Below are 27,915 nucleotides of genomic sequence, written 5' to 3' on the forward strand. Positions count from 1 at the left end.
GGTGTTTCCGCTATCTGACAGTAGATGGCGTTGTACTTCCCGAGCGTTCTAGGTGCTACTAGATCCTTAGATATTCGTTCGACTATTCGGTGATAGATGGCGTTACTCTTACCGGCGTAGTAATATGTATACAGTTTTTTTTTTTTATTGCTTAGATGGGTGGACGAGCTCACAGTCCACCTGTTGTTAAGTGGTTACTGGAGCCCATAGACATCCACAACGTAAATGCGCCACCCACCTTGAGATATAAGTTACAGCGGCTGCCCCCCACCCTTCAAGTCGAAACGCATTACTGCTTCACGGCAGAAATAGGCAGGGTGGTGGTACCCACCCGCGTGGACTCACACGAGGTCCAACCACCAGTAATTACGCAAATTATAATTTTGCGGGTTTCATTTTTATTACACGATGTTATTCCTTCACCGTGGAAATCAATCGTGAACATTTGTTGAGTACGTATTTCATTAGAAAAATTGGTATCCGCCTGAGATTTGAGCACCGGTGCATCGCTCAACACGAATGCACTGGACATCTTATCCACGACGACTTCATAATATAATTATATTTAAACTTATTACACGCGGTTGTCGAATACGTAGCGCGACTCGCATGCCAATGTACAAGTCACTCGCCGGTGCGGCGCCGCGTCGCACCCGCGCCGCCCGCACCGGTCTGCAGTGACGCAAATGACGCAGAGACGCCATGCGCCAGTGTGTGTGGACTGTGGTAGTGTGGAGTGATGTGACGGCGAGTGTCGACCGACGCCAGTTCAGCTGAGAGGCCCGAGAGCGGCGCGCGCGCACTGCTCGCCTCCGCGCTTTGTTTACTTATCACTCTTCAATATATAAATATGGTTAGGTGAAAAAAGTGATGGGGTGGCTGAAGGGCTCCGTAGGGAGAGCTCGTCATACGGACGCCGAGGAAGACGACGTTAATTCGGACAAGCAAGCTCCCCATTTGGAAGTTCTGGAGACAGCAGACGAGAAACGCGCGCGGTGGCGCAGCGTGTACATCATCTACTTCACCATGTTCCAGATGTCATTGGGGTTTAGCATCGTGCTGACCGGAGTGTGGCCATACCTCGACAAGGTACGGGACCTTCGCGCAGTTCGTTCACACCCGAGCGCTCGCTTATCTACTTATTGCTAAATGGTTACGTTTATTATGGTGTTCTAACTTATTTTGGTGTCTCAGAGTGTTTGTACACAATACTCGTACTACCTAGTTATTTAAATCATAGGAATCACAGCCCATTGCGTTTCTCGCCGGATCTTCTCTGTGGGTAGTGATTGCGATCCGGTGGTAAATTCTGTACGGCCGAAGCACAGATCTTGCTAGGGCTAGTGCTTTCAAATTCTCGGGTTGAGCCCGTAACTCACCTACCCGTTCGCGCGAAGGTGAAATAGCTCCTTCGGCTACCAGCGAATAGGTAGTGAAAATAAAAAATTTGTATCATAAAGAAAATGAAATGATTGTGGACAACATGGACTACTCTTAATATACGAGCTCGACTATAATATGCAAGGGGTACAAACAAACACATCCGCGTATGCTCTCTTCTCTAATATACTTCATCCTTTTTCCATCATCGTCATCTTCCTTACCATTGTTTTATCTCCTGGTCTGTTTCTTGTTGTTTGCCTTGTTTCTATCCGTTTGTAAATTTATCACTCATGAGTAACTTCACTCACTTTCATACTCTACTCACAGTTGACGCTAATAATGTGAGAAGCATCATTATTTCGAACTTTCTTATTTGAATCGCATTGTCAAAACTTAAGGAGACTTCTAACTCATATTACAATGTGAGTAGTGGAATTGGGTTTCGGTAATAATTTAACACTAGGTGGGCCGTGCATATGTAAAACAATTTAGGGCGAATGTAACTGAAGCTTGGGCCAGGAGTCATGAGCTGCGCCAGCATACCCCTCGGCGGGAGGTCAACTACACTTGGAGCAAGTGTCTTTTTCCATATTGTGTTTCGGAGTTGAAGTCCATTAAGGCATGACAGAACCCTGCTCATAGGTGTTGCGCGGGTCACGAGCGAATTACCACCACTGGAAAACATTCTGTATTTGGGTTATAAAGGGCAGAGGTCGAGATACTTCATTGACACAATGTCTATTTACTGGAATAATTAATTAATTAGTATGCGACGCGGAAAAGGTAGTGACCATACTTAAACAAAATGTAAAATTGAAAAAGAAAGTGTCTTAATCATAAAATCTATATCTATCATAGCAATGACTTACGGCGCGGAAACCTGGACACTGACGGCGGGTCTGGCCCATAAGTTACTTAAGAGTCGCACAGCGGGCGATGGAGAAAGCTATGCTCGGTATCTCTCTAAGGGACAAAATCCGGAACGAAGAAATTCGACGGAGAACCAAACTCGACGACATAGCTCTCAAAGTTAGCAGGCTAAAGTGGCAATGGGCCGGTCACATCTGTCAAGCCAGCGACGCCAGGTGAGGGAGGAAGGTCCTCGAATGGAGGCCACGGATGGGTACCAGGAGCGTGGGGCGTCCTCTAACCAGGTGGACCGATGACTTAGTGCGCACGGCGGGAAGTCGTTGGATGCGGAAGGCGGAGGACCGCATTATGTGGAAGGCATTGTGGAAGGCCTACGTTTAGCAGTGGGCAGATAAAGGCTGATGATGATGATAAAATCTTGCTACCTTAGTGTTGCTACTGTGAGTTGTCAAGCTGTCCACTGCGGCCCACTTAATTGTAAGTGATTATGAACGCTCACGGATACCGGTGAGTCCATGAGCAGAGCTTGGCTGCTGTCTACCGCACCGAACCAGATGTTCGTTCCTAAAGTTTCAGTAGAAGGGAGACTCACACCGGACCTCGCTCAATACTTAGACTTCAAGTTTTGAAGTGTTACCAGACAACTGCGGGTAGACTCCTTGGAACTGTGGCGCCATCACAAACGATGTCATCTCTCTTATTTAAGATCAGAGTTAATAATAATATCAGGGACAGGTCTAATTTAGGGAAAGTTGATAGGGTCATTTAAGATTTTTATAACTATTATCAGAAATATTTATATTATCCTGAATAAATCTTGTCATAGAGCCCTAAGGATAAATGTTTGACTTATTGGTAAAACAAAATGAGCCTTTCCTAAATGAGCACAAGGCTGATTTTGGACTTTATTAAATGAATGATCGATCATCTAATATCTAGATTCTGATTCAATGACATTTTTCTGCCTACTACGATTTACTAATAAATGCGTTAATGACGAAACCGCTTTGGTCGCCTCAGAACGCATTCTGCAAATATTCCCAGAATAAATATTGCGTTAACTTTGTTTTGACAAATATGTTGTCGTTTTCATAGACATAAGACGTTTTTAATCGCAATCGAATACGAAGACAGCCGGCGGAAGACGCACCCCGGCCCCGCAATCCGCGCGCCCGCCCCCCGCGCGCCCTCCACCCGCTCGCCCGCTTGCACTAACGACCTCATTAACCTTGACATAATATATATTGAGCAGTTTCAAGTCAGCTAATTACAACCAATATTACTATAAAAATTAAATAAAAATTTACGTACAACGAAATCACACGCGCACACACTCACAGTCACAGCACTCAGATAGCATGGCTAGACGCAGCATGGCAGATAGCATAGCAGTCGTCGGCGCCACGACCACCAGCCCTCTCGGTCGGCAGGCTTCCATCACCCGGATGCTCTTGCATAAAACGTGTGCAGAGCAGCTTGCACGTCGTCTTCTTAGGCCCCCTTCGCCGGTCCTCAGGCCAACATGTGAGGGAGACCCGAAACATTTAGAGGGCCAGGGCTTGGGCGAGATCCGCCTCCCTGGCCCCCGCTCGACGGCGGCGGGTCTGTGCGCCTCTGACGCGCCCCGCCGCCTCCTTCTGCGAGATGGTGCACTCGCAGAAGTCGAGCATCGCCTTCCACGACTCGCCGTCATCGAGCATTGATGCCACAACACTCGGCAACGACAAGTCGTTTCCAATTTTTGCGACGAGGAAACCGCGCTACCCCTCCCATGCGGGGCAGGCGACGAGCGTATGCTCCGCCGTGTCCAAGTCGCAACCACAATGGTGGAACCCTGTCGTCGGCTCGGCTCCGATCCGGTGCAGGAACTCACCGAAGCAACCATGCCCAGTGAGCACCTGCGTGAGCCGGAAAGTGAGGCGTCCTCTGTCACGATTCACCCAATCCACAAGGACCGGGCGAATCGCCTCGACGGTCCTACGACCAGCCGAAGGATCGGCCAGCCGTCTGGACCATGACTCCAGCAATGATGATACTGTACGTTGTTTTATTATCGCAAGTTTGCAAGCGACGAGTTCACGGTGTTGGACGGCGCCGGTGCGTGGGTGGGTGCTTAATAACAATATTAACTTTATAAATGACATCGACAGCGACCAGCGGAAACGTTTACAGTGTTTTTGCAGCACTTTTTGTTCATTGGTACGTATGAGAGATAAATTTGGTTGTTGCATACAACATTAATTAATATACAAAGTGTTTTCATTTTTATTCCATACTAGCTGACCCGGCAGACTTCGTAGTGCCTCAATCGATTAATAAAAGACCTAAACTTTAGTATAAAATCAATTTAAAATAAACAAAAGGAATCCGTCCGACGGGGGACACATCAAAGCAAAAACAAAATTGTTATTTTTATTTAATTCCGAGCAATTTCATATTTCTCTACCTTTTAAGCCTTCTCTGGACTTCAACAAATAATTCAAGACCAAAATTACGTAGTGTTCGTACGAAAAAGGTAGTCAAAGCAGTAAGGGAAAGAATTCGAAGAAATCCTGTCCGAAAGCAAAAGATTTTATCTCGGGAGATGAAGATAGCACCTAGAAGCATGTTGCGTATTTTAAAAGATGACTTAGGACTTGCAGCCTATAAGAGACGTACTGGTCATTTCTTAACTGATAATTAAAAAGAGAATAGGTTGGTAAAATCGAAACAACTACTGAAGCGGTACGCAAAGGGAGGTCATAGAAAAATTTTGTTTACGGATGAGAAAGTTTTTAAAATTGAGCAACATTTTAACAAACAAAATGACCGTATTTATGCTCAAAGCTCTAAGGAAGCTTCCCAATTAGTCGACAGAGTGCAACGTGGGCACTATCCGACTTCAGTGATGGTTTGGTGGGGTATTAGCTATGAAGGAGTGACTGAGCCATACTTTTGTGAAAAAGGTATCAAAACATCGGCACAAGTGTATCAAGATACTATTCTTGAGAAGGTAGTGAAGCCCCTTAACAACACCATGTTCAATAATCAAGAATGGTCCTTCCAGCAAGACTCGGCGCCAGGTCATAAAGCTCGGTCTACGCAGTCTTGGTTGGAAACGAATGCTTCGAACTTCATCAGAGCTGAAGACTGGCCGTCGTCTAGTCCCGATCTTAATCCGCTAGATTATGATTTATGGTCAGTTTTAGAGAGTACGGCTTGCTCTAAACGCCATGATAATTTGGAGTCCCTAAAACAATCCGTTCGATTGGCAGTGAAAAATTTTCCCATGGAAAGAGTGCGTGCTTCTATTGATAACTGGCCTCAACGTTTAAAGGACTGTATTGCAGCCAATGGAGACCACTTCGAATAAGCTTTTTATACTTTAAATTGTTTTATATTTATGTATTAAACTAACACACTGTAAAAGTAACAAATGTTATTTGCAATAGATTTTTTTTTCCTTTGTAACAGTATTTATGGCCAGACTAAGTATAGATAGATAGATAACTTAGTTAAACTTCGATTATTAATTATATCCACTATTTCACGAACCATGTTCGGGCCTCCTCTGCTACTTTGATTAAGTTTGCCGATTTAGTTCATTGACTTTCACAATTGAAGTTGCTTAAAAGTGAAGAGCATAAATGATAAAAAAATGCATTTCTATTTGGGCCGAGAAACTCTTCTTCATCGAGCTACTGCGTGGCTCGTTGCTGTTTTACTGTGAATAATAAATGCAGTTTTATCAAACTGTACAAAATGCAATGTAACGTTGAGTGAACGTTAGTATGAAGTTGTTTAGTTATATTATATGTAATAATAGAAAATGTCATTTTAATGACATGCTTAGTTACCTGGTCGCTAGCACAACACGTAAGCGGCGCGCGGCGGCACGTTGTGATCCACAAGTGTAGAGAGTCCCTGCTTGTTTCTTCGTACGTAATAAGCTGGTGGCCTTGTGGCCTTGAGAGGCTATGCCAGTGTAACCGAGCGAGTAGGTGAGCTCTCGGGGCTCTAACCTGGGGGCGTTGCTAACACTAGCTCTAGCAAAAGTGTTGCTTCGCAGAATCTACGACCGGATCGGAAACGCGACCCGCTCAGAAGATCCGGCGAGAAACTCAGTGGGCTGTCCCTGCTTGAGTATTGAGACGAGACTTGTTGTAGTCGCGCTGATCGTTACCAGTGCTCCCGCATGACCTCACGGGATTTTGTGCTGGAACTATATTACGGTTATTATTCACTATGTACGTTTTACTTACTTTTCTTACTTAAGCTCTTAGATGTGCTTTTAATATAGTATATAATGATTCTTTCTTGAAAAGCGATGAATTTCGCGTAAAATTTTTATTACCAATTTACCCTTTTAGAGGGAAAAAATTGAAAACTGCCCATATATAATACATAATATGTACATCGGTTCCTGATCAGAAACAAATGAGTGAATTTTTGAGCTCTTTACTTTAAAAATGTCATCCCTTCAATCCCTTGTTTCAACCCAGTCCCTTATTATAGATCACATTCATAGAGATGAAATTTCTCAACTCAATCTGTTGTGATCCTTACAACACGAACAGCATCAAAACAAAATTCGAAGTTTGTAGCAGTAGCATACTCAGTTGTAGTTGTTTTTTCTCTAAGCGTTGTTTTTATGTACTTAAGATAATAAATAAAATAAATTTGAAAAGAAGTAGTAGGATACTAACAGCAGGATCCCACAGCTGCCTGGCGTTAGGTGATGGTCAGAGTACATCGACAGCACAACGGGGATGCCGTCACCCACGTCGTCCCACGGTGAGATGACGGACACGGGGTCAAAGGTTCAGGTGCATTGGGTAAATTATCAATGATGCCCCTGCATTTAGTATGGAAGCGCACGGGCCGTACTCCCGACGCGCCCAGCACACATACAGCATATTCCAAGTCTCACTCTACACTTAAAACTGGTGAGGCCATCGAACGTATGCAATTAATTAAACTATTCTTGTTTTTATGGTCTCGCTGGCTTCCACTATAGCGGTCTCCGGTTATTATTATTGTTACTACGCCGTCCCTTTGTTCAAAAAGTAGTGAAATTGTCGCAGTCGTCGTAATCGGAAGGTGTAGATATAGTTGACGGGAAGTACGTTGACCTCCTGACGTGGCACCGCCGTGTGAAGTCGTCACGCGGCTTAGTTTAACCTAGTTTAGTGCATGCACTGGAGGGCGAGGCGCGCCGCTAGTGTTTGTATTGCGATACCGCACGGCCCTTTTATCTGTTTATTTGCGTTTATCATGTTTATACGTATCGTTATCATTAAGTTAAGAAGTTACCGCGACTTCCCCAGGCTTCCTGTTCTTGGTGGTGGGATGATAGGTCCGTAAAGGATTTTTCTTGCGAGAGTAAATAAGGGGCCGCAGTCTCGCGTGCCTATTGAAACACTCAGACCGCAGGATCGCGACCAGCGTGTGGTTAATTATTTGAAATGGTCAGTCCTTCAGGATCGTGATGCAGTGTCTTGCGCGACATAGAGAAATCGTTTGGGGAGAAGGGCCATCACTGTTGCTACGGTTCGGTGTGTTGTTTATCTAGAAACAAACGAATAATGGTTATTTCATGTTACGTCATCATTTTCAGTTGGAGCCAGGTTCACAGAAAGAGATTCTTGGCGTGGCGGTGGGTGCCAACCCGCTGGGGCAGCTGTTGTTCTCTCCGCTGCTGGGGCTGTGGGCGAACCGGTCGGGCTCCGCGCGCGCCCCGCTGCTCGCCACCCTGGCGCTGTTCGTGCTGGCCAGCGCGCTGTACTCGCAGCTTCATCTGACCAGGCCCCACGCCAAGTACTGGATGGTGCTTGCCAGATTTTTAGTAGGAGTCAGCTCGGGTGGGTATCTTTATTACTCTGATATTAAATTTGTTTGCGAAAATAAAAAATAGAGACCGAATTGTCTTTTAAGTCCTAATAGTAATTTTTCAATAACTACTTTTTGGTAGGACCTCTTGTGAGTTTACTGGTGGTAGGACCTCGTGTGAGTTTACTGGTGGTAGAACCTCTTGTGAGTCCGGACGGGTAGGTACCACCGCCTTGCCTATTTCTGCCGTGAAGCAGTAATGCGTTTCGGTTTGAAGGGTGGGATAGCCGTTGTAACTATACTGAGACCTTAGAACTGATATCTCAAGGTGGGTGGCGCATTTACGTTGTAGATGTCTATGGGCTCCAATAACCACTTAACATCAGGTGGGCTGTGAGCTCATCCACCCATCTAAGCAATAAAAAAGAAAAAAAAATTTAACCAAACAGCTTTCACTAACTGATCTTAGCAACTAGTAATCTCTGATTAGAATAGAAATAAAAATGCTCAAATATCATAAAGTAAACCCAATAAAGTTGTATTGCAGCCAACATAGCTGTGGCCCGCTCGTATCTTTCAGCCGCCACGCTGGTCAGCGAACGAACCCGAGCCGTGGCCATAGTGTCTCTGGCGCAAGTGCTGGGCTTCGTGGTGGGGCCGGCGCTGCAGGCTGCCGCTGCGCCCCTCGGCGCTGGCGCTCCCTATCCACCACCTGGAGACTTCTCCGTGCCCTTTAGGCTAGATATGTACACTGCTGCGGGCTGGATCAATGCTCTGTTGGGGACCATCAATTTTATATTGTTCTTGCCGTGGTGCTTTAAGGAGAAGAAGATTGCTGCCCGAGAAGCTATGATTGCCCAGGGGAAAGATTCAGGTAACTTGTTAGCTTATTTTGCATAAATTCAGCGCTATAAGCCGGGCGGGTGGTGCGCATGTCACTTCGTGCGAGAGGATTGGGACGGACACGCCCCCCCCCTCCCTCCTCACGCTCCCCGGTACCTACGGAACAAGAAGCAGCACTAACATAAGACTAAACTATCATAGTTAAATATCGAGTAGGACAATGAACACTTTGTTGTTTTATTTTTCAGAGAAAGAGGCTTTAGAATCCTTAAAGCCTGACCCAATCAGTAGCTGGACGCTGGTGGGCGCGTTCTTCGTGCTTGTGTTCAACTTCGTGCTGCTGGAGACGCTGGCGACGTCTCTGACCATGGACCAGTTCGCGTGGAGCAAGTCTCAGGCGCTGGAGTACATGGGCGCGCTGATGAGCGCCGGGGCGGTGGTTGCCTGCCTCACGTTCGCGATGATCGGACCTCTGACCAAGTTCTTCGAAGAACGGTACATGTGTTTTAATATCAGACATCCAGGAAACTTATAATAACTTTATAGAACATACGGCCCATCTAATAGTAAGTGATAACCGTCGCTCCAAGCATCGGCAATTTACATGAAAAATAACATTGACATTTAAACAATTAGGTTTCAATAATTATAACTACTTTTACTGTTTAATTTCGCGTTGACGACGCGATGGTCGCCCCTCACTACAACAATGTATTCGTTCCGTCGGAACCGACATCGCGACATCACTAAAACGGAAATATACGCAAGATTAAATCACGAAAGTCGTCGTGGCCTAAACGATAATTCGCCCGGTGCATTCGTGGCTTGCGATTACACCAGTGTCCGACTCCCACAGGCGGGTACCCATTTTTCTATTGAAATACGTACTTCACAAATGTTCACGATTGACTTCCACGGTGAAGGAATTAACATCGTGTAGGTTTTTATAATTTTTGTAATTACTGATGGTAGGGCGTCTTGTGAGTCCAGCGGGTAAGGTACCACTAGCCTGCCTGTTTCTGCCGTGAAACCGCAACGCGTTTCGGCTTGCAGAGTGGGGCAGCCGTTGTGTCATCGAACTGATACTTGGAGCTCATGTCTCAAGGTGAATCGCGCCATTTACGTTGTAGACGTCTATGGGTTCCGGTAACTACTTAACAGCAGGTAGGCGCAGGGAGCTCATGCACGCATCTAAGCAATAAAAGTTATAATTATATGTGCGGCTCCCAGACACCGAACATAATACTTAATTAGGTGATATCGTAATTAATGTACTTCATGTCACTACTTATTTGGTTCTTTAATTGAAAGTAGTTGGGAGCAGTGGCACTCTCGAACCGGTATAGATATCGGAGCGCGTGGACGCGGCAGCTCGGAAGCCGTGGTCACTCACTACTCACAGCCCATTCCAGTGTAGTCATTAGTTTCACTCCGCGGCCCCAAGCCGTCGGTGCGCGCTGATTTGACACTAACAGCGCACGGTCTTCGGCAGGGCGCTGCTCCTGTGGGGTGGGTTTCTGCTGACGGGTATGGCGTCAGTGTTCTGCATCCCGTGGGGGCCGGGCCCGCCCCCCCTGGCGCCGCGCAACGCCACGGAGGCGGGCGGCGGCTGTCCGCAGCTCACGCAGCCCTGGTGCGCCAGCTCGCGCGGCCTCACCCTCACACAGTTCTTGATCGGCTATGCGTGCGTCTCGGTGGGATATTCTCTCGGAGTCACGCTCATACAAACAATCTTCTCGAAAGTATTGGGCCCGAGACCGCAGGTGAATGACGCTCACCTATCTTAACCTGACCTTGTGATAATCATGAGAATAATATGATAGTCTAATTGTATGTACCTATGCATGGGACTTTATCTATGAAGTTGCCGTTTTACAAAACTGATCGTTTAAAACGTAATTTATGTTTGTTTGGCGATCAATTCCAATTAATTTTATAAAAAATTATGGAATTTCATTCACAAATACATTTGTATCTTGTTTATCAGTATGGACACGATGAAAATAGGAGTAATTATAGAATAAACGTTCCATCACAATCGGAATGACGCAATAGACCATCATTAATGACGTGTCGTGTTCGAAATTCGATACCCGAGAGGCAGTATATAATGCCTTTGTTGGTTGTCACCTGACTTCTTCTAGAAGGGTATTGAAAAATTACCACTGCGCTGGCAGAGATGCATCGATACCATGGGTGCACCTTTAGATCGATAGAAATAGAAATAATTATAGAAGTAATTACGTTAGCTTTCTGTATACTAAACGGCAATTTCGTAGGTAGACTCAATAATACTCTGCCAAGAAAGTATCGGGAAAAGATCAATAACACTCAATATGTTTTGTATTTATGTTAGTTATGAATACAAATTTATTTTATCACCTTCAACGTATGCTGCTTTAGAAACGATACACTTACGCCAATGAATAATCCAATTAACAAAATATTTTATTTAACGTTTTCCCGGAATTGAGTTCAGTTCTCGTCGCGGCTCGCTCGTCCTTGATGCCTTCTATCGAATGAGCACATGTTCCACGAAGGGGTAATTTGAGTTTCGGAAAAGGAAAGAAGTCGGTTGGAGCCCCATTCAGCCAATTAGGTGGTTGCTCGATGGTATTAGTTGAGTTTGTGGTTAAAAAATCCTTCAAAATGATGGCTTTGTACGACAGCGCATTATTGTGTTATTCTTTTAAAGTAAATTTCTTTCTACAAATCTGTCCTTTTTCGTCGTATTTGCTCTCTTAAACGCCGCATTACGCTCAAATAATATTCATTGTTTACTATCCGGTTAGGTACTTCGGGAAAGAATTCCCAGTACACATCACCGCGATAGTCAAGGAAAACAGTCAACATGACTTTTGATTTGACTGATTTTTGATCGATTTTGGCGTGGTTCTTTGGCAGCTTAGTTTCAATACTTTGAAGGAGCCACTCTGAAGTTTGTTAATTGGTTTGCACATCAAACTCGTCTAGCTACGTTTCGGGTCGGAATTGTCTTGTTCTAGCGTGTCCTCGGTGATTCTTATGCGATTGAGTTGTAGGGGAAAATGTAGGTGTTTTGGGACTAGCCGAGCCGCAACATGTTTCATGCCCAAGTGATTATTTAAAACGGTACGGATCAAATCGGAAGTACTGAAGAAAGTTTGCCGGCTATCTCTCTCAAACTTTAATGAATATTTTCAGTCACAGTTTTCTTCATTTTTGTAATGTTAACTTCCTTTGTAGACGTTGCTGGGCTCACTTACCAGGGCGCGGCAAGTTGCCCGTCGCAACTCGTCCGCTATTGAGAGCTTTGTACCACTTAAAAGCAAAACATAAAGTCGATTCACTTTAAGCTTCCTGTAACATTGTCACTGACTCCGAACATAAAATTCTATTGAAGATGCAAAATTTAAGAGAAACTATTAGATATTTTTGTCCATTGTGATATACGCAATGCACACTTCAAGTGAAATAACTAAACATGGTATGTATTCAATACAAAACACATAAGCAACTCAAACTCCGCGTCAAAATGTAAATCACTTATGCTAATTTAACAAAAACAAATAATTCAAATTCAAAATCAAAATCATTTATTTCAACTCAGATGTCTGTATGACACACTTGTTGAATGTCAAAATATAAATAACAATGTTAACTCTACCACCAGTTCCAAAAAAAGCCACGGTCCTGAGAAGAACCGGCGAAACAAACTCAGCGGGCTTTTTTTTTGTTTTTTCTCAAATATTTACTTTTTTTTTAAATAAATGAAAATATTTACAATAAAGGAAAAAAACAAGTCAAAAATACAATTAAAAAAAAATCATGAATAATGCCAGGAGCGAACGCCTCATTCCCACGTAGTGCCATCTAATAAATAATCCTTAACTTTATAATATGCCTTGTTGCACAAACGTTCCTTAACAGTTTTCTTAAATCTATGAACAGGTAGTAGTTGAACGTTTAGTGGGATCTTGTTGAAAAGCTGTACACCCAGCCCCCTAAACGAGTTGCTTATTTTCTTAATTCGAGCCGCCGGCGACGCAAGCCTATGTTTGTTCCTAGTGTTCACATTGTGCAAATCGCAGACTCTGGGGAATTCTTCAATGTTTTTACGCACGTACAATAAATTTTCAAAAATGTATTGGGACGCTAAAGTTAGAATTTTGATTTACTTAAACTTGAGTTTGGAACCATAAACTAATCATCCATTCTCGATACTTTTTTGACTGAATGTACAAAATCATGGCCTATTGACTAACATAGTGGCTATACATCCAATGGTATTTAGGGACTCTTTCAATCTCATTTGAACAAGGTTATTGTGTTATAGAGCTGCGGAAACGACCAGTCGGTAGTTTAGTCTAAAGCTTGGCGGCTGCGGATTTCAATTGGAATGATCGGTGGTGTAGTGCGTGGGGACTGTTTGGTTGGGTGTCATGCGAGCCCATTTGGGTAGGCACCACCATCCTGCCTACTTCTGCCGCAAAGTAGTCGTGCGTTCCGATATTGAAGCCTATCCTTCAGAGCGTTAATACAACAGAGTTGAGATTTCGACCTCATGTCTCAAGGTGGATAGTGGAATTCATTCTTGTACTGAGTTCCGGTAACGACTTACCACTAGACGTAGAGGTATCAAGCTTGAAGCGCTTACTCTGTTCCGGAGGCGGGGGATGAGAAGATCAAAGAAGATGCAGGGATCATCTGTAGCAATTTTCGGAGCACGTTCTATTAGAAGAGGGTAATTGTATCATGAGCTGTAGTTTGATTGGCAAAATGTCTGCGGGCAGGGCGTCTGGATGGGCGTGCTGACCGGCGCGGGCTGCCTGTCCCGCGCGCTGGGCCCCGTGTTCGTGTCGGCGGTGTACGCGCGGCGCGGCCCCGACGCCACCTTCGGCAGCACGGCCGCGCTCACCCTGGCCGCGCTGTTCGCCCTGCGCCTCGTGTACGCACGCCTGCGACCGCCCGCCCTCACCCCCGACCCCACCCCCGCCGCACACGAGATGCAGCCCCTCCACAAAGACGACACGTGACGGACATAGGGGGTGGATAGCACCGCGTGCTCGTGTGAGGGTTATTTCTATCGAAATTATGCCGCTTGTGCCGATCAAATGTTTCAAATTTAAGTTTTAGTCTAGCTTCAATATTAGTCCTACTTTAAATGAGTTTATATTGACATTCAACGAAATGTGCTCGATAATCGGTCGTTCTAGTAGACAACTACTCAGATGGTGAGATATTCTCGTGTAAAATGTAACTTATGTTTAAGAAACACCAATTTTTCCTTTATTTGTGTAAATATTCTACTACTACTAGACCATACCTCACCTGCTTGTCTGTCTGTCTGTTGACAACTTCAAGTGCCAAAGGTAGGTAGGTGCACAAATAACACCATTTTCCTTATTCACAAAGATAAGTATCTACTACCAGGCTTTTTTTTGCCCTGTATGCAGAAGAGCATACGGTCCACCTGATGGTGAGTGGTTACCGTCGCCCGTAGACTTCAGCAATGCCAGGGGTAAAGCCAAGCCGCTGCCTACCGTTAAGTACTCTCCACAAGCTTCATTTGAAAAAGTACATGTCATAGCGCTCGGTATAATGGCCGCTTAAAGTCGGGTGGGCTGTGAACTCGTGTCTCTATATACTTGAAAGGGTCGCTCACATTGGATATATTGCGCATACTATGATTCTGTCCAAAAGTATTTATTCTAAGCAAGCTGAAGCGAGTAGGAAACCATTGCCGATATGGCGACGCCTGCGCCGGCGCGCGGCTGTCGCGCAGGGACAGATCGTGAAGTTGCTCTCAACATTAAGCGATATTTTGAGCAAGACTATCACTTGGTTCTCCTTATTATGTTAGATTTAATCTAGACTAACAAATGATTGTTGTCTGTCGAAGTTCGTGTATGACATTGTTATCGTTATCGTCACTGCGGTTGTGTGCGTTCTCGCTGCTCAATATCAACTGAAGAGTGTATTAAGGTTATCTAGTTTTATTTTTTAAGTTTTGAATAAATAATTTGTCAAAAATATGATTTAGTTTATTTGATCTTATAAAATATTAAGTACAATATCACAGGCTGCGTTATGTCATTGTGTCCGCCTGACCCGGGCTGTCCGTAGTGCAGGTAGAGCTCGTAGCGCGTGTAGCGCACGTAGCGCCCGCCGGCCGTCGAGCGGCTTGCCGCACGCTGCTACTGTTGCGTTTTACGTCAGCGATAGACCGTGAGCGTTCTTACTCGAGCGGTACTGAGTAGCGCACAAATGAAAATGTACAATTTTATATTATTATAATATTTATATGCATAATATCAAGCAGCTTGGCTAAACGTGTACGTGACAGTGAACTCACTTGCCTCAGGTATTTGTAAGGTAATTCAAAATTAATACATATCGAGGGGTGAAGGGCCATTTGGTTTAAGCGACATTTCGCTTTATTACGTGTATTTATCCTTGCAATTTAAAATCTGTTTTATTTGATATTAGTATCAACAATTCGATGTTTTTAATTGAATTTCTATTAAGTTACCTCATTCCAATAGCTGAATAACTTTTTTGTTATGATATTTTTTCCAAATTTAAAATTTATATGGCTAAAATATTGTTTAAACCAAATAACCTTCCACCCCTTGAGATATAGGTACTGGTGGCAGGGCGCTGTGTAAGCGCGCTGTCCCGACACAATGCAATTGAAACTTGGACCTCATGTATTGAGGTGGGCCATGAGCTAGCTGTCCTAAATTTTAGTGAAGGGAGAGGGGAAGGTAGTATTACGAGCGTGTGAATTGTATAGGTTTAACTGTAGAATGCAAATACGTGATGTGTTAGTCCAAGTGCATATTGTACATCAGTCTAAGATCCTTTTCGGACACACGTGCCATAGACACGGAATTATAGTAACACCACCTGGTTGTAACTTTTGCAAGTAGAGATGCGGCCCTTGACAATGCTTTATATGACTTGTTCCTTGGTTTCATAAATTTGCCAAAACCGGACGTTAAAACAAACCAACCAACCAATTTGTCAAAAAAAACTTGAGAGTTGAAAGTTAGTTGTTTGTTGTATACGATTGATGATAAAAAATCGAACTCAAAAAGTGAACGGAAACGTGTTTGTTGCTATTTGTGTCATCGGTACAAACTACTACAAACACAGACACGGCGTGCTCCATCTCTGCACAGATCGAAGGATCCCGTCACTCAGCAGGTGGAGTGTGGGCGGCGGCGTGCCCGTGCTCTGTCGGAGCTGGTTAGTGTTAGCTGCGCGTCACGTGTCCGCGGAGAGCACCACGGTGCGGGGGGTGTCGGCGGGAGCGGGCGCGGGGGCGGGGCTCGGAGAGGAGCCCCGGATGTGTTCAGCGTCAGTGACGTCACGCGGCAGCATGGCCCGCCTCGTCTCCGGCACCATCAGCACCGCCAGCGCCGCCAGACACGAGAACGCGCCGTATAACAAAGCTTGGATGTATATACTCTGTTGACAAATTCAAATTCCATTAAAAATTCTTAAGATTATTGTTGCCTGCCTAAGCACCAGGAGACGAGGCCACTCGAGACGAAGCCCCCCCCCCCGGTTCATAGTCCATGGCACGAAGTTTTGTCGCGGTGTGGACTGTTGAGAGTCATAGTGGTACGACTCGCTTTAACATTATATAGTGCACACCAGTGCGCCTTCTCGGCGGCGCCGGCGTCTGGTCGCCAAGAGAGAGACAGAGAGAGAGATATCGCTAACACATCGATGGGCACGGGCAGCCGCGGGTGGCTCGCACAGATATCGGCACTCGATGAATGTGGAGATAGCCTATCATGTACTGATACTGTTTATGTACTCAGATAGATAAAAATGATTTTTACGTATGATGTTTGATGTTTACAAGACTGATATATGTACAGATATTTACGTATGTACGTGCCACAGAATAATGGTACTGTCAATCCAACATTGACTAACTGACTGAAATTCCAGCTTTTGTCAAACCATTAGATTGTATCTCGAGACATCAAACTCCGGCAACGGACGGATGAAAATGAAGAATTAAATAAAGAACACATATTTGTTTTTCATTCATATGTAAATTTGAAAAAGATTAGGATACATATTCGCTTATGATCATGCGTAAAGCCTTGGTATAAAAGCGCCTCAGCCAGGGACCACGCCAGCCTCACAGGTAATGGCTGTTTCGTTAATTACTTTCAAAAACTTGATTATGATAAGCGTGTCGGTCTACTAATCATTAGAGCGTTGATCAAGTAAGGCAATGCACATATTCTTACAAGTAAGGGAGTCTGCGGCGCCAGTATAGAGCCGACCCTGCCCACGAGCGAGCAGGCCGCCAGCGCGGAGCTGCGGACGCTGGTCGGGAACAGCTCCGCCGTGAACACGTACATGGAGTTGAAGGCGAATGTTATCGCCAGCTTGCCCACGAAGAACATCCCCAGCCCCGCGCCCGCGTGCGCTGCAATGTACATGGGAATCGATAATCGCTCACCTTCAAATGCCCATTTAGCTCATTATAAAAAAAACATCGACATTCACATTGTGGCATAATTTACCCTTAAGGGTTGCCACTAGTGAAACAGTAACCCCATGAGCTTACGTAGTGCAGACAAACCGTAACACTCACAAGTGAAGTAAGGTGTGACACAAGCGACGCCGCAGACCAGGAACGCGACGAAGATGCTCCACTTCCGGCCGAACCTCTCCAGCGCCATCATGATCAGTAGCGACGCCACTATCTCCATCGACATATTCAGAGCAAAGTTCGCGTACTTATCTCCCGAGAGCGAGACCGAGTTTATAGTGAGTCCGTAGTAGACGAAAGCGACCGCCACCCAGCACCAGGAGCAGATCGCGAAGCGTCCCACTAGCACGCGGGACCTCAGGAGCCGCAGCCAAGGGTTGGAGCTGGTTGAGTCTGAATCTGACTTCATGGAATCCTTGTCGCTCAACTTGAAGAGAATTTCTTCACTTATTTGGACCTGGTGAACAGAAAGGCCGAGATCAAAGACATTGATCGTATTAGTAGAAAAAAGTAACTCTGAGCTAAGTTTATACCTATATTATAGAGTAGGGCCATGCGCGGTGTAAGAAGCAAAACAAAACAAACATAATAAATTTAATATAAGTTTTATTTTGTAGATGGAATATGGTGGGATTGGAACTTTCATCTGTTGCAATATAGTTTGCTATCATTTCAACATACTCTAAAAATATTATTAAACAGCTGTAATCACCAAGAATCTATTCTTATTTATAAGACATGTGACGATAGTCAGCGATGTGTCAGTGACATTGGCATTGTCTCTGGTTATGGGCCGCTGTGACCATTTTCCGTCACATTAGTCGTATACCTAGTATATGTACACAGTACCTTGTTCCACCTGGCAGCCTTCTTGATGATGTCCACGGTTTCCTCAGTTCTGCCCTTTGCGTGTAGCCAGCGCGGACTCTCGTCTACCAGAAGCCAGTAGAGTGGCAGCAGCAGCGCGAAGGAGTGTACGGTGTACAGCAGATGCCGCCAGTACTGTATCTTCCACGCTATAAGAGCGAACAGCATCCCGCCCAGACCGTAGGCGACTCCCGTGGCGCACGCGAACGAAGCTCGGAGCGATGGTCGAGCCAGCTCCACCACTGATCAGTACAGAAACGTTACTGGAGCTGTGTGTGTGTGTGTGTGTGCGGGTGGGTGTGTGTTATTGGTACGATTTTACGATTCTTAAATTCAAAACTGTTTTCGTTTTTTAAATTTGTAATCAAAAATGCAAATGTAATGTATTTTATAAATGTGATCATAGTTATATAATATGATAATATATCTGAAGATGACGTCTCCTCACTCATGACATATCCAGCGCTATTAAAGCCATAGCCGAGGGCTGCCTCAAAGAACTCCATGGCGACATACATCTGGTAGTTGATGGAGAGGCCCTTGACAATGCCGAGCACTGCCGCGAAGGCTGAGAATATACAGAAAGCCGTGCGGCGACCATATCTGGAATGATCGGTTCAAATTATCACACGTACAGTCTTATTCGGATGATTCCAGTTCCAAGTGTAAAATGGTAGGTAACTGTTGAAATGTAAATGAAGACTTTGTGGTCGTGTCACAAACTAGGCCGCATATAGTGGCATCAGATATGCATATACTTGGTGGTAAGGCGTTGTGTGAGCCCGTGGTACCTACCACCAAAGGCGGGGCTTTGTCGTGGATCAGTAATGCGTTCCGGTTTGAATGGTGGGGCAGCTGTTGTACTATTAAGATTTAGAACTCATGTCTCAAGGTGGCAGTATTGACGTTGTATATGCGCTCCGGTAACCGCTTAGTATCAGGGGGGCGTGAGTTAGTTCCCTCATCTATACTATAAAAGATTCTAGAGTACCCGAACCTGACACTGGAATTTGATATGGCATGTATTGGCACAAGTACACGGACGTCTTTGGCAATAGCAGGTCGATTGTCAGTTTTTTTTTTTTTTTTTTTATTGCTTAGGTGTGTGGACGAGCTCACAGCCCAACTGATGTTAAGTGGTTACGGGAGCCCATAGACATCTACTACAACGTAAATGCGCCACACACCTTGAGATATAAGTACTAAGGTCTCAGTATAGTCACAACGGCTGCCCCACCCTTCAAACCGAAACGCATTACTGCTTCACGGCAGAAATAGGCAGGGCGGTGGTACCTACCCGTGCGGACTCACAAGAGGTCCTACCACCAGTAATTACGCAAATTATAATTTTGCGGCTTTGATTTTTATTACACGATGTTATTGATTATGTAGTGGTGTGGGGAAATACGAACGTGTCGGAGATGTATCCTGTGAGCAGGAGCGCGAGGGGCAGCGCCGCGTTACGGACGGTGCCGACCAGGGTTCGCATCCACTCGCGACACGCCAAATTAAACTGCAACCACGATACGGTTGGTCACTCTCAACCCCTAATCACAATACAAATTGATATTGTGTTTTTGCCTCGAGCAGGCAAGCCACAGCGCAGACAGGTCGCGCGGTCGGTCGACGACGTGACACACACACACACACTCTTTGTCATTACCGGAGTCGCGTGTAGCGTGTCAGCCGCAATGTTCACGTTATATTGTGGATGGTTCTACTGACCTCAGCAAAAGTAGTAGACATGCTCTCATATACAAAATGATTGCAAGCCTTAGTGTCATTCTGATGGAAGTCTTCTCGCTGACAGGAGACTGTCCCTGCGTCCTGCAGTGGTAAGTATCGGTCGCAGCGGGAGTCCGCCGGGAGGAGGGCCTGTGCTGCAGGGTTGTGGAACTGGGTGTAGTTACCTTCGCATTCCGGGACCACACATCTGGGAAGCAGTAACAGTTGAGCCAGTCAATTAGGAGGTTGAAAACGTGACGTGTGTAAACTATGTATTAGATGGACAGTGTCTCTAGCGGGAAGGGTGAGCGAACACTAGGGCTCAGCTTTGGGCTGCTAATGCATCTATTATCGGATGAGAAAGTCACAGAGAGCAGCACCGAGATAATTTAGGTAGGTTCATCAGGACGCGCCTAGGGCAGTGGGGTGAGCGTTTGTTCCTTAGTCTTCTATAGGTAATGAGGACGTATGAACTATCCGCATCAAAAATTACTGTTAAACATCCAATAAAGTTTTATAACGAAGATTTCGAAACATATTCATTTACGGCTTGTGTTTACATTCATTTTATCACAGATCATAGCTGCTATCAAGATGAGTGATGCGATATCTCCACGTCACGCGTCTGTTGTTGAGTGTTCTACTATCACTCCCCACTCTGCAAAACTGCAGAATGCAGACGATATGATATTAAGACTCATAATGTAGGAATGGTAACTATACTATTAATTTATGGCAAATGTGGTACATACAGTCATAAGGGCTCAGTGACTATGGTACTGCCTGCCTGCATCTGGTATTGCCACCCAAAGATAGTTAATGGTACACGTTGTCTGTTGATCGTGGCCGTCGTTTGCCCTCATATTATGATAAGTATTATGCATGTATAGATAGATATGGCTTATATAAGCTACTACCCACGAAGGACATACACTAGAATCTGGTAATCGGTTTGTATGACTGCATGTCATACAAACCATACATCGGTTTTTTTTTCTCTCTCTCTCTAATGGCTAATTTAAAGATTTTTTACCAGAACGTTCGTGGTTTACGTAGTAAAACTAATTTGTTTTATAGATACATTATTTTATGTGATAATGATATAATATGTCTTAGTGAGACATGGTTAATGCCGGGTATTTATGACTCAGAGTTGTTTGATGAGCGTTTTGTTGTTTACCGTTGCGATCGGAACTATAACTCTCGAAATGATTCTTTGGGTGGCGGGGTACTTATTGCTGTGCGTAGAGGAATTACCGTTTTTAATTTAACCTGTCTCCCTTCCAACAGAAACCGATCAGCTGATATTATTTCGATAAAAATAAACATTAAGCACAATAACGTTAGTAAACTACTCCATCTTTACTGTTGCTATTTTCCTCAATGTGCCTCTCAGTTTGAAGATGAAATTGGTTTTTTTGAGGATATTTCTGACACAATTATTACTAATCCCGGTGACGAATTTTTGTGCGTCGGCGATTTCAATATAAGGAATGCTTCTTGGGAGCTGATCGGTGTTGATGGACCTGCTAGACTCTTGAATGGTGATCGGTGGGACTCACTTGTCTTTGGTCTTTCTAATTTTTTAGCTTTTAATAGTTTTAAACAATTTAATTCGATTTCTAATATAAATAAAAGATGCTTAGATTTAGTAATAAGTAATTGTGCTTGTAAGGTTGTTCGTTCGTCCCTTCCTCTTGTATCTGAGGATGATCATCATCCAGCCTTAGATATTCAGATTGAGGGGTTAGACGTGAGACCCTTACGGTCTCCTGGCCGGTCCATATTGCTTTTCCATAAAAGTGACTACTCTATTATTAACGATGAACTTTCGAAAATTGATTGGAAACAATCTTTTATGAATTTAGATGTCGACATGGCCGTGGGCAAGTTTCATGAAATCTTAGACAAGATTATTTCTGATAATGTGCCTGTGAAGGTCGTAAGAGGTAACTCCAATTTCCCTTACTGGTACTCCTCTGCTTTAATCAAGTTGATTAAAGAAAAAAGAAAATTTCACAGGAAATGGAAATGTTATGGTCGATTGGCCGACTATTCAAGTTTTTCTGTTCTTCGTGAAAGACAAAAAGCCTTAAAAATTTTCTGTTACAATGCACACATAACAAAGTGTGAGGATGATATCTTGAAGTGCAGTAAGCAATTTTGGAGATTTGTTAAATCCAAGAGGAGTGCTGGGGATTTTCCTAACGAATTGTTCTTAAATGATAGGTGCTCATCTGATGGTTCTGAAATATGTAATTTATTTAATGTTCATTTTGGTTCTGCCTTTTTAACTAACAATACACAGTCAGCATCATCGTTAAGTTATACCCCTGCTTCTTACGACCTTAACTGTGTAGATATTTCTTCATTTTTTATTTCGGTGGGTAAAGTCAAGCAATATTTAAAAAATCTTGATATTTCCAAGGGTGCTGGTCCGGATGGTATTCCGCCTGTTTTTTTGCGACAATGTTACGCTCAGCTGTGTTACCCTTTGCATCTTCTTTTTAATCACTCATTATCAACTGGTGTTATGCCCCGTATTTGGAAGCGGTCGTTCGTGGTGCCAGTCTTTAAGAGCGGTGATAAACATAACATAGCTAACTACAGACCAATTTCTAAAATTTGTGCCATCCCTAAGATGTTTGAACGTATAGTTTATGATTTTTTATTTCCATTGATTAGGCCTCATATTATAGAGCAACAACATGGTTTTATAAGCCATAGATCTACTGAGACAAACCTCTGTGAGTTTTTGGATTATGTATTGAGCTCCATGGAGGATGGTCATCAGGTTGATGTGGTGTACACGGATTATTCCAAAGCGTTCGATCGAATAAATTTTGACATTTTGATTCAGAAATTGCATGGACTTGGGGTCCACGGTGATTTGCTGCGATGGCTTGAGTCTTATGTTAGAGATCGCAGTCAGGCTGTGACTTTCAATGGTTTTTGTTCATCATTTACACCTGTTCCCTCGGGAGTTCCTCAGGGCTCTCATCTCGGTCCTATGTTATTTAATATATATGTCAATGACGTTTCGAATGTTTTCAGGAAATCCAAATTCATTATGTACGCTGATGACAAAAAAGTATATAAAGCTATAAAGTCCTTAAACGACTGTTTGGAATTACAGGATGATTTGAACAACTTATTTGTTTACTGTCAAAATAACTTACTCACAGTGAATACTAATAAGTGTACTATTATAACATTCTCACGTGGAAGATCGAATATCTTGTATGACTATTCTATTAATGGTCAAACTTTGGTACGCACCACAGTTGTTCGTGATTTGGGTATTTATTTGGATTCCAGTTTGATTTTTGATTTTCATGTTAATGAAATAGTAAATAAGGCTTTTCGAATGTTAGGCTTCATACTTAGAGTTGGTAAAGACTTTAAAAGACCATCTACTTTGATTCTGTTGTACAACAGTTTTGTACGATCTATATTGGAATATGGCTCCGTCACATGGAACCCCCAATATAATATTTATATTCAGCGACTAGAAAGAGTCCAAAAAAAGTTTTTTAAGCATCTTTTATACCATTGTCGTCGCTTTAACTCTCCAGAACCGGCAGAATTTGTCTCTCTAGTCGATCGCAGGCTACTGAGGGATCAAATGTTTTTATATAAAATAATAAATAACGAGATTGATTCTAGCTATCTTCTTTCCAAAATTTCATTTAAATGTAGTCGTATTTCCGCGCGTTCTAAACAGACCTTCCACATGTCCACGGCTCGAACGAAATATGCTTCTAACTCTTTTGTCCGTAGATCTTGTAGGTTGTATGATGCTAAGTTCTCTAATGCTGATATCTTTTGCTTGTCACTTGTAGCATATAGAAAAGCTGTTTTGGAGTGTTTATAGGGTGATTTGGCCCGATAAGTATTGTAGTTTTATAGTGTGAGTTAATGTATAAAATGATATGTGCGTATTGTGTTGCTTTTGTTTTTTTGTAATTTAAATTTCTAAATTTCTCTTCTTGTTCACTGTCTATTTATATGTGATTTTGATTGTGGAAACATATTTGGTTATTGTTTTAGCTATATTTTTTTTTAAATATTGTATGTTTTGTATTGTACTGTTTGTTTCCCAAATAAATAAATAAATAAATAAATAAATAAATAAATGTCAATCGGGCGTATCTGGTTCCTGTGTCAAAAGTACGGTCATATCTGGTCATATTCGTTATTGCCGTCACGGTGCTCTAATGAGAGTAGTCGAAGTATAGTATATAACAGAAGGGCTATCGGATTTTTTTGAGTTAATTTATTTGTAGTTATGCGAGAAATTGATGTTGTTTATTTTCTCGTATTCTATTACAGTTTTAAAGTATGCACTGTCGAGCTCGGAACGTATCAATCTCGTTTTGCATAAAAAGTACTTAAATTGCGAGTTTAATGAGTGTTTTATCTACTATTACGTGTAATAATTGTGGCTGTAATGAGGCACGTCTGAAGATAATGCGATTAGACACTTTGCTATTCTTATTAAAATATAATATTTAACAAAAAAAAACATGATAAGGTACATTATTGATCTATTTCGTGTCTCGTAATACCTACTTAGATTACTTTTTGCAGAACTGAAATGATTTGCGTTTATTGTGCTTTGGAATTTTCAATGAGAGCGGAATATTTGTAGCGTACAGCTGATTAATTATTGATCCAAGCATGAATATTGTACTGTAGACCCTTTTTTCAAATAAACAGTAATTACAAGAAGCACTCCTGAGGAGTTGCGACTGTGTCGGCAATAGTTTCGGTTAATGCTCGACAGTATACATACTCGTACACCGGAGCGGAGTCCAGTGCCGGGGTCACACCACACACGGAGACAAATAAAGGGATTCTAAAATATTGGTATACTTTAGCAAAGCGAAGCCTTAATGAAATCTGAAATAATAAATACACAGATACAGAGAGCATAGATTGAATCTCATGTGAGTATTGTTATCTAGGCCGGGACTCAATACCCATAATAATCTATAATAAAACAATAGGACTAATGTTTAGTTTGTAAAAATATTTGATTGAGGTAGCGAGAGCAGGCCTCGGCAACTTTGCGAACTGGTTCGGCTGAAGGTCGAGCGGCTCGCGGATTCTACACTCTGCTAAATTCATTCATTGACACACTTAAAGACGTGCTGTGCATATTCATAGAAAATAATCATTGTATAATTCTGATTTGATCGATTTTGGTTTTATTTTTGTTGACAAGTTGTATCCGTTCTACCATACCTACTGGTAACGGTAGGTAGCGGCGTAGCTCCGCCCCTCGCCTTACTCGATGTTGCAGAGGGACGACAGCCACTTACGATGTTAGTCCGAAGGATCATCGGTCTTCCGTTATAAATGAAAATACATTATAATTCAAATTAAGGGCGCAAAAATCTGTATGTAAATATTAATAATGACAGTAAGCAGGCGACAGGTGCGACCTGCAGCTCGTCCGCCAGGGTGTATGTACTCTCCGACAACAAACAGCAAGCATCAGAACAATAATCGACACAAACACATACACACGCAATTGCACAAATACTCTAATCTATTGAATTAAAATCATCAACAGTATGTACATAGCGCAATGACATATCATAGAGCCCTTAGCACTTTTACACTGTTGTCAAATGCGAACGTATTCTCACCGAAAGGGCACCTGGTCCGCAACGAACACATAATTAAGGGTATACATGGCCGCGAGCAGGTTGGGGATACACAGCATTATCGCGACATATCGCTGGTAGAGGCCGAAGGGCCCGAGTCGCCCCAGAGCGTCCTCTAGGGCTTCGGCGGCGAGGTCGCGCGACGCGTGCGCACTCGCCACCATCGCGGCTCGGTCACTGTCGTCGGACGGTGCGTGTGTGCGTGTGACGGTAGCGCGTCGCTACAGCTACTGATAACAGAGGCAGCCGCGTGGCGCAGGTGGGCCGTATACTCGTCTGGCTGTAATGTTAATGAAATAGCTTCACCATGTGTGCGGCTGGAAACTCGTGACGGGAAGCGATTCGCAGGTGGCAGCCATATTTTAGCAGGGCGGGATGCTAGCAAACGCAGCCTCATACAGAGGATGCAAGGGCGTGTACCTCATCCGATGTTGTCTCAAGCCTCGTGCTCTCCAGCGGCAAGGTTCCTCATTGGTTTTTTGGCGGCGAACGGAACGAGAGCATTTCACAACAAGGACTGGATTCCAAAGAGGTGTCGACACAGGTGTAGAAACTATAAATTAAAAAGTATTATTATACGTATATTAACTATTATACTTAGTCAGGTCATAAATTCTGTCACAAGTTTAATGTAAAATAATTGAAACAAGTTTATTCATTATGTAACCATTCATATACCAAAATGAACTTAACAAAACATAGATTCTTATGACACTAAAGTTTATTCAAAATGACCTCCGTGATTTTGAATACAGGCCTTCAATCTGCGCGGCCAGTCGTCTATCGCAGCACGAACGAGGTCCATGTCAATATCGGCGGCTGCCTTAATCAAGGATGTCCTCAGTGACTCCAAATTGGAATGAGGCTTTGAGCACGCCTTTTCCTCCAAGTGTTGCCATATCTTGTAATCTAACGGATTCAAATCTGGACTGGAGGAGGGCCAGTCTTCGTGCCGGATGAAGTCGATTTCACGCGCCGCCAGCCAGTCTTGTGTGCTCTTCGCTCTATGAGCTGGCGCCGAATCTTGTTGCAAAACCCAGTGCCTGTTATTGAACATGGTATGAGAAACAGGTTCCACAAGGTTCGTCAGGACTGTATTTTGATACACAACTGCATTCGTTTTTACACCTTTCTCACAAAAATGTACCTCTGTTAAGCCCCAATAAGAAACTCCCAACCATACCATGAGCGAGGATGGAAAATGACCTCGTTGGACACGCGGAATACGGTTGCTCGCTTCTTCACTACTGTATGCGTACACCTTATCATTTTGTTTGTTGTAGCTCTCTTCTACGGTAAAAATTTTTTCATCCGAAAAAAGAATTTCCCGATATATTTTTCCCGCGTACCGCTTCAACAAAGCGCGGCATCTCTTCAGTCTCAGGTCCATTAGACGAGCATTCAAACGATGTCCTGTTTTTCTTCGACATGCCCGAAGCCCAAAGTCTTCATTTAACACCCTTTTCACCGTGGTTCTGCTTAACCCCATCTGAAGGGCCAACAGTTTCTGCTTACGTTTGGGATTTCTTTGAATTCGCGCCTTTACAGCTTTTATCACTGCTGGAGTCCTAACAGACCGAGGGCGACCACTTCTTGACCTGTCATCTACACTAGAGTCTTCATTGTATCGTTTGATGGTACGATAAACGAATCTTTTGGTTATATTCAAATTTTTCAGTATGTTAAAAATTTGAATTGGCGCGTAACCGCAACGATGCAACGCAATAACTGCAACACGGTCTTCTTTAAGCGTCCACTCCATATTTAAAAATGAGTAAAATTCTAAAAGTATACATTTTTATTTTTATGAACAATTCGAAATTCGAATTCAATAAACTTTTTTTGTGGCCAGCATTCTAAAAGAAAAGTTTTTACTGTGTGACAATACTTATGACCTGACTAGTTATATACAGTCAAACCTGGGTAAGTGAGAACTGGATAAGTAAGAAAACTCTATAAGTGAGAGTAATAGCAAGGACCTGTCATTTTAAGCTCCCAAAACCTCTATTAGCGAGAAACAGAAACCTCTGTAAGAGAGAGTCGTTTTTTCCTCATGGACCTCCGTAAGTGAGACTGCTACCTATCTATACCTCTATAAGCGACAGCCGAGCTTTATTTATTTATTTATATTATTTAGGAGGAACAAATGACAAAACAAATTACAAATTTAACATCTGCTATTTTATGACTCATTTTTAACTTTCGTGGAACTTCTTATCATTGTTTTTGTATTGTTTTCTCGTGAAT

At 43.4% G+C, this 27,915-nt stretch overlaps 2 protein-coding genes across 3 annotated transcripts; one reads left to right on the forward strand and one right to left on the reverse strand.

Annotated features, from left to right (window-relative positions):
• The first annotated feature begins 589 nt into the window (after positions 1 to 589).
• LOC101744899 (major facilitator superfamily domain-containing protein 8) lies at positions 590 to 14,918 on the forward strand. 2 transcript variants are annotated; one of them, XM_012691484.4, is made up of 6 exons: positions 590 to 1,089; positions 7,850 to 8,093; positions 8,609 to 8,935; positions 9,153 to 9,399; positions 10,397 to 10,667; positions 13,677 to 14,918. In XM_012691484.4, the coding sequence occupies exons 1-6, from the start codon at positions 871 to 873 to the stop codon at positions 13,917 to 13,919; spliced, it is 1,551 nt and encodes a 516-aa protein (XP_012546938.2). In that variant the 5' UTR covers positions 590 to 870; the 3' UTR covers positions 13,920 to 14,918. The 2 variants fall into 2 exon arrangements, with proteins under 2 accessions (XP_012546938.2, XP_004927507.2); XM_004927450.4 differs by having other exon boundaries at positions 666 to 1,089; positions 8,642 to 8,935.
• Positions 14,906 to 26,222, reverse strand: LOC101745765 (organic cation transporter protein). Its single transcript, XM_004927456.5, has 9 exons — positions 26,089 to 26,222; positions 25,651 to 25,948; positions 19,997 to 20,204; positions 19,684 to 19,784; positions 18,720 to 18,874; positions 18,254 to 18,513; positions 17,507 to 17,861; positions 17,157 to 17,338; positions 14,906 to 16,356 (listed from the first exon to the last, which is right to left on the reverse strand). Exons 2-9 carry the CDS (start codon positions 25,830 to 25,832, stop codon positions 16,153 to 16,155), a joined length of 1,647 nt encoding a protein of 548 aa, XP_004927513.1. The 5' UTR covers positions 25,833 to 25,948; positions 26,089 to 26,222; the 3' UTR covers positions 14,906 to 16,152.
• Positions 26,223 to 27,915: the final 1,693 nt, after the last annotated feature.

The sequence above is a fragment of the Bombyx mori genome, chromosome 23 (assembly GCF_030269925.1).
Source record: "Bombyx mori chromosome 23, ASM3026992v2".
NCBI classification, from domain to species: domain Eukaryota; kingdom Metazoa; phylum Arthropoda; class Insecta; order Lepidoptera; family Bombycidae; genus Bombyx; species Bombyx mori.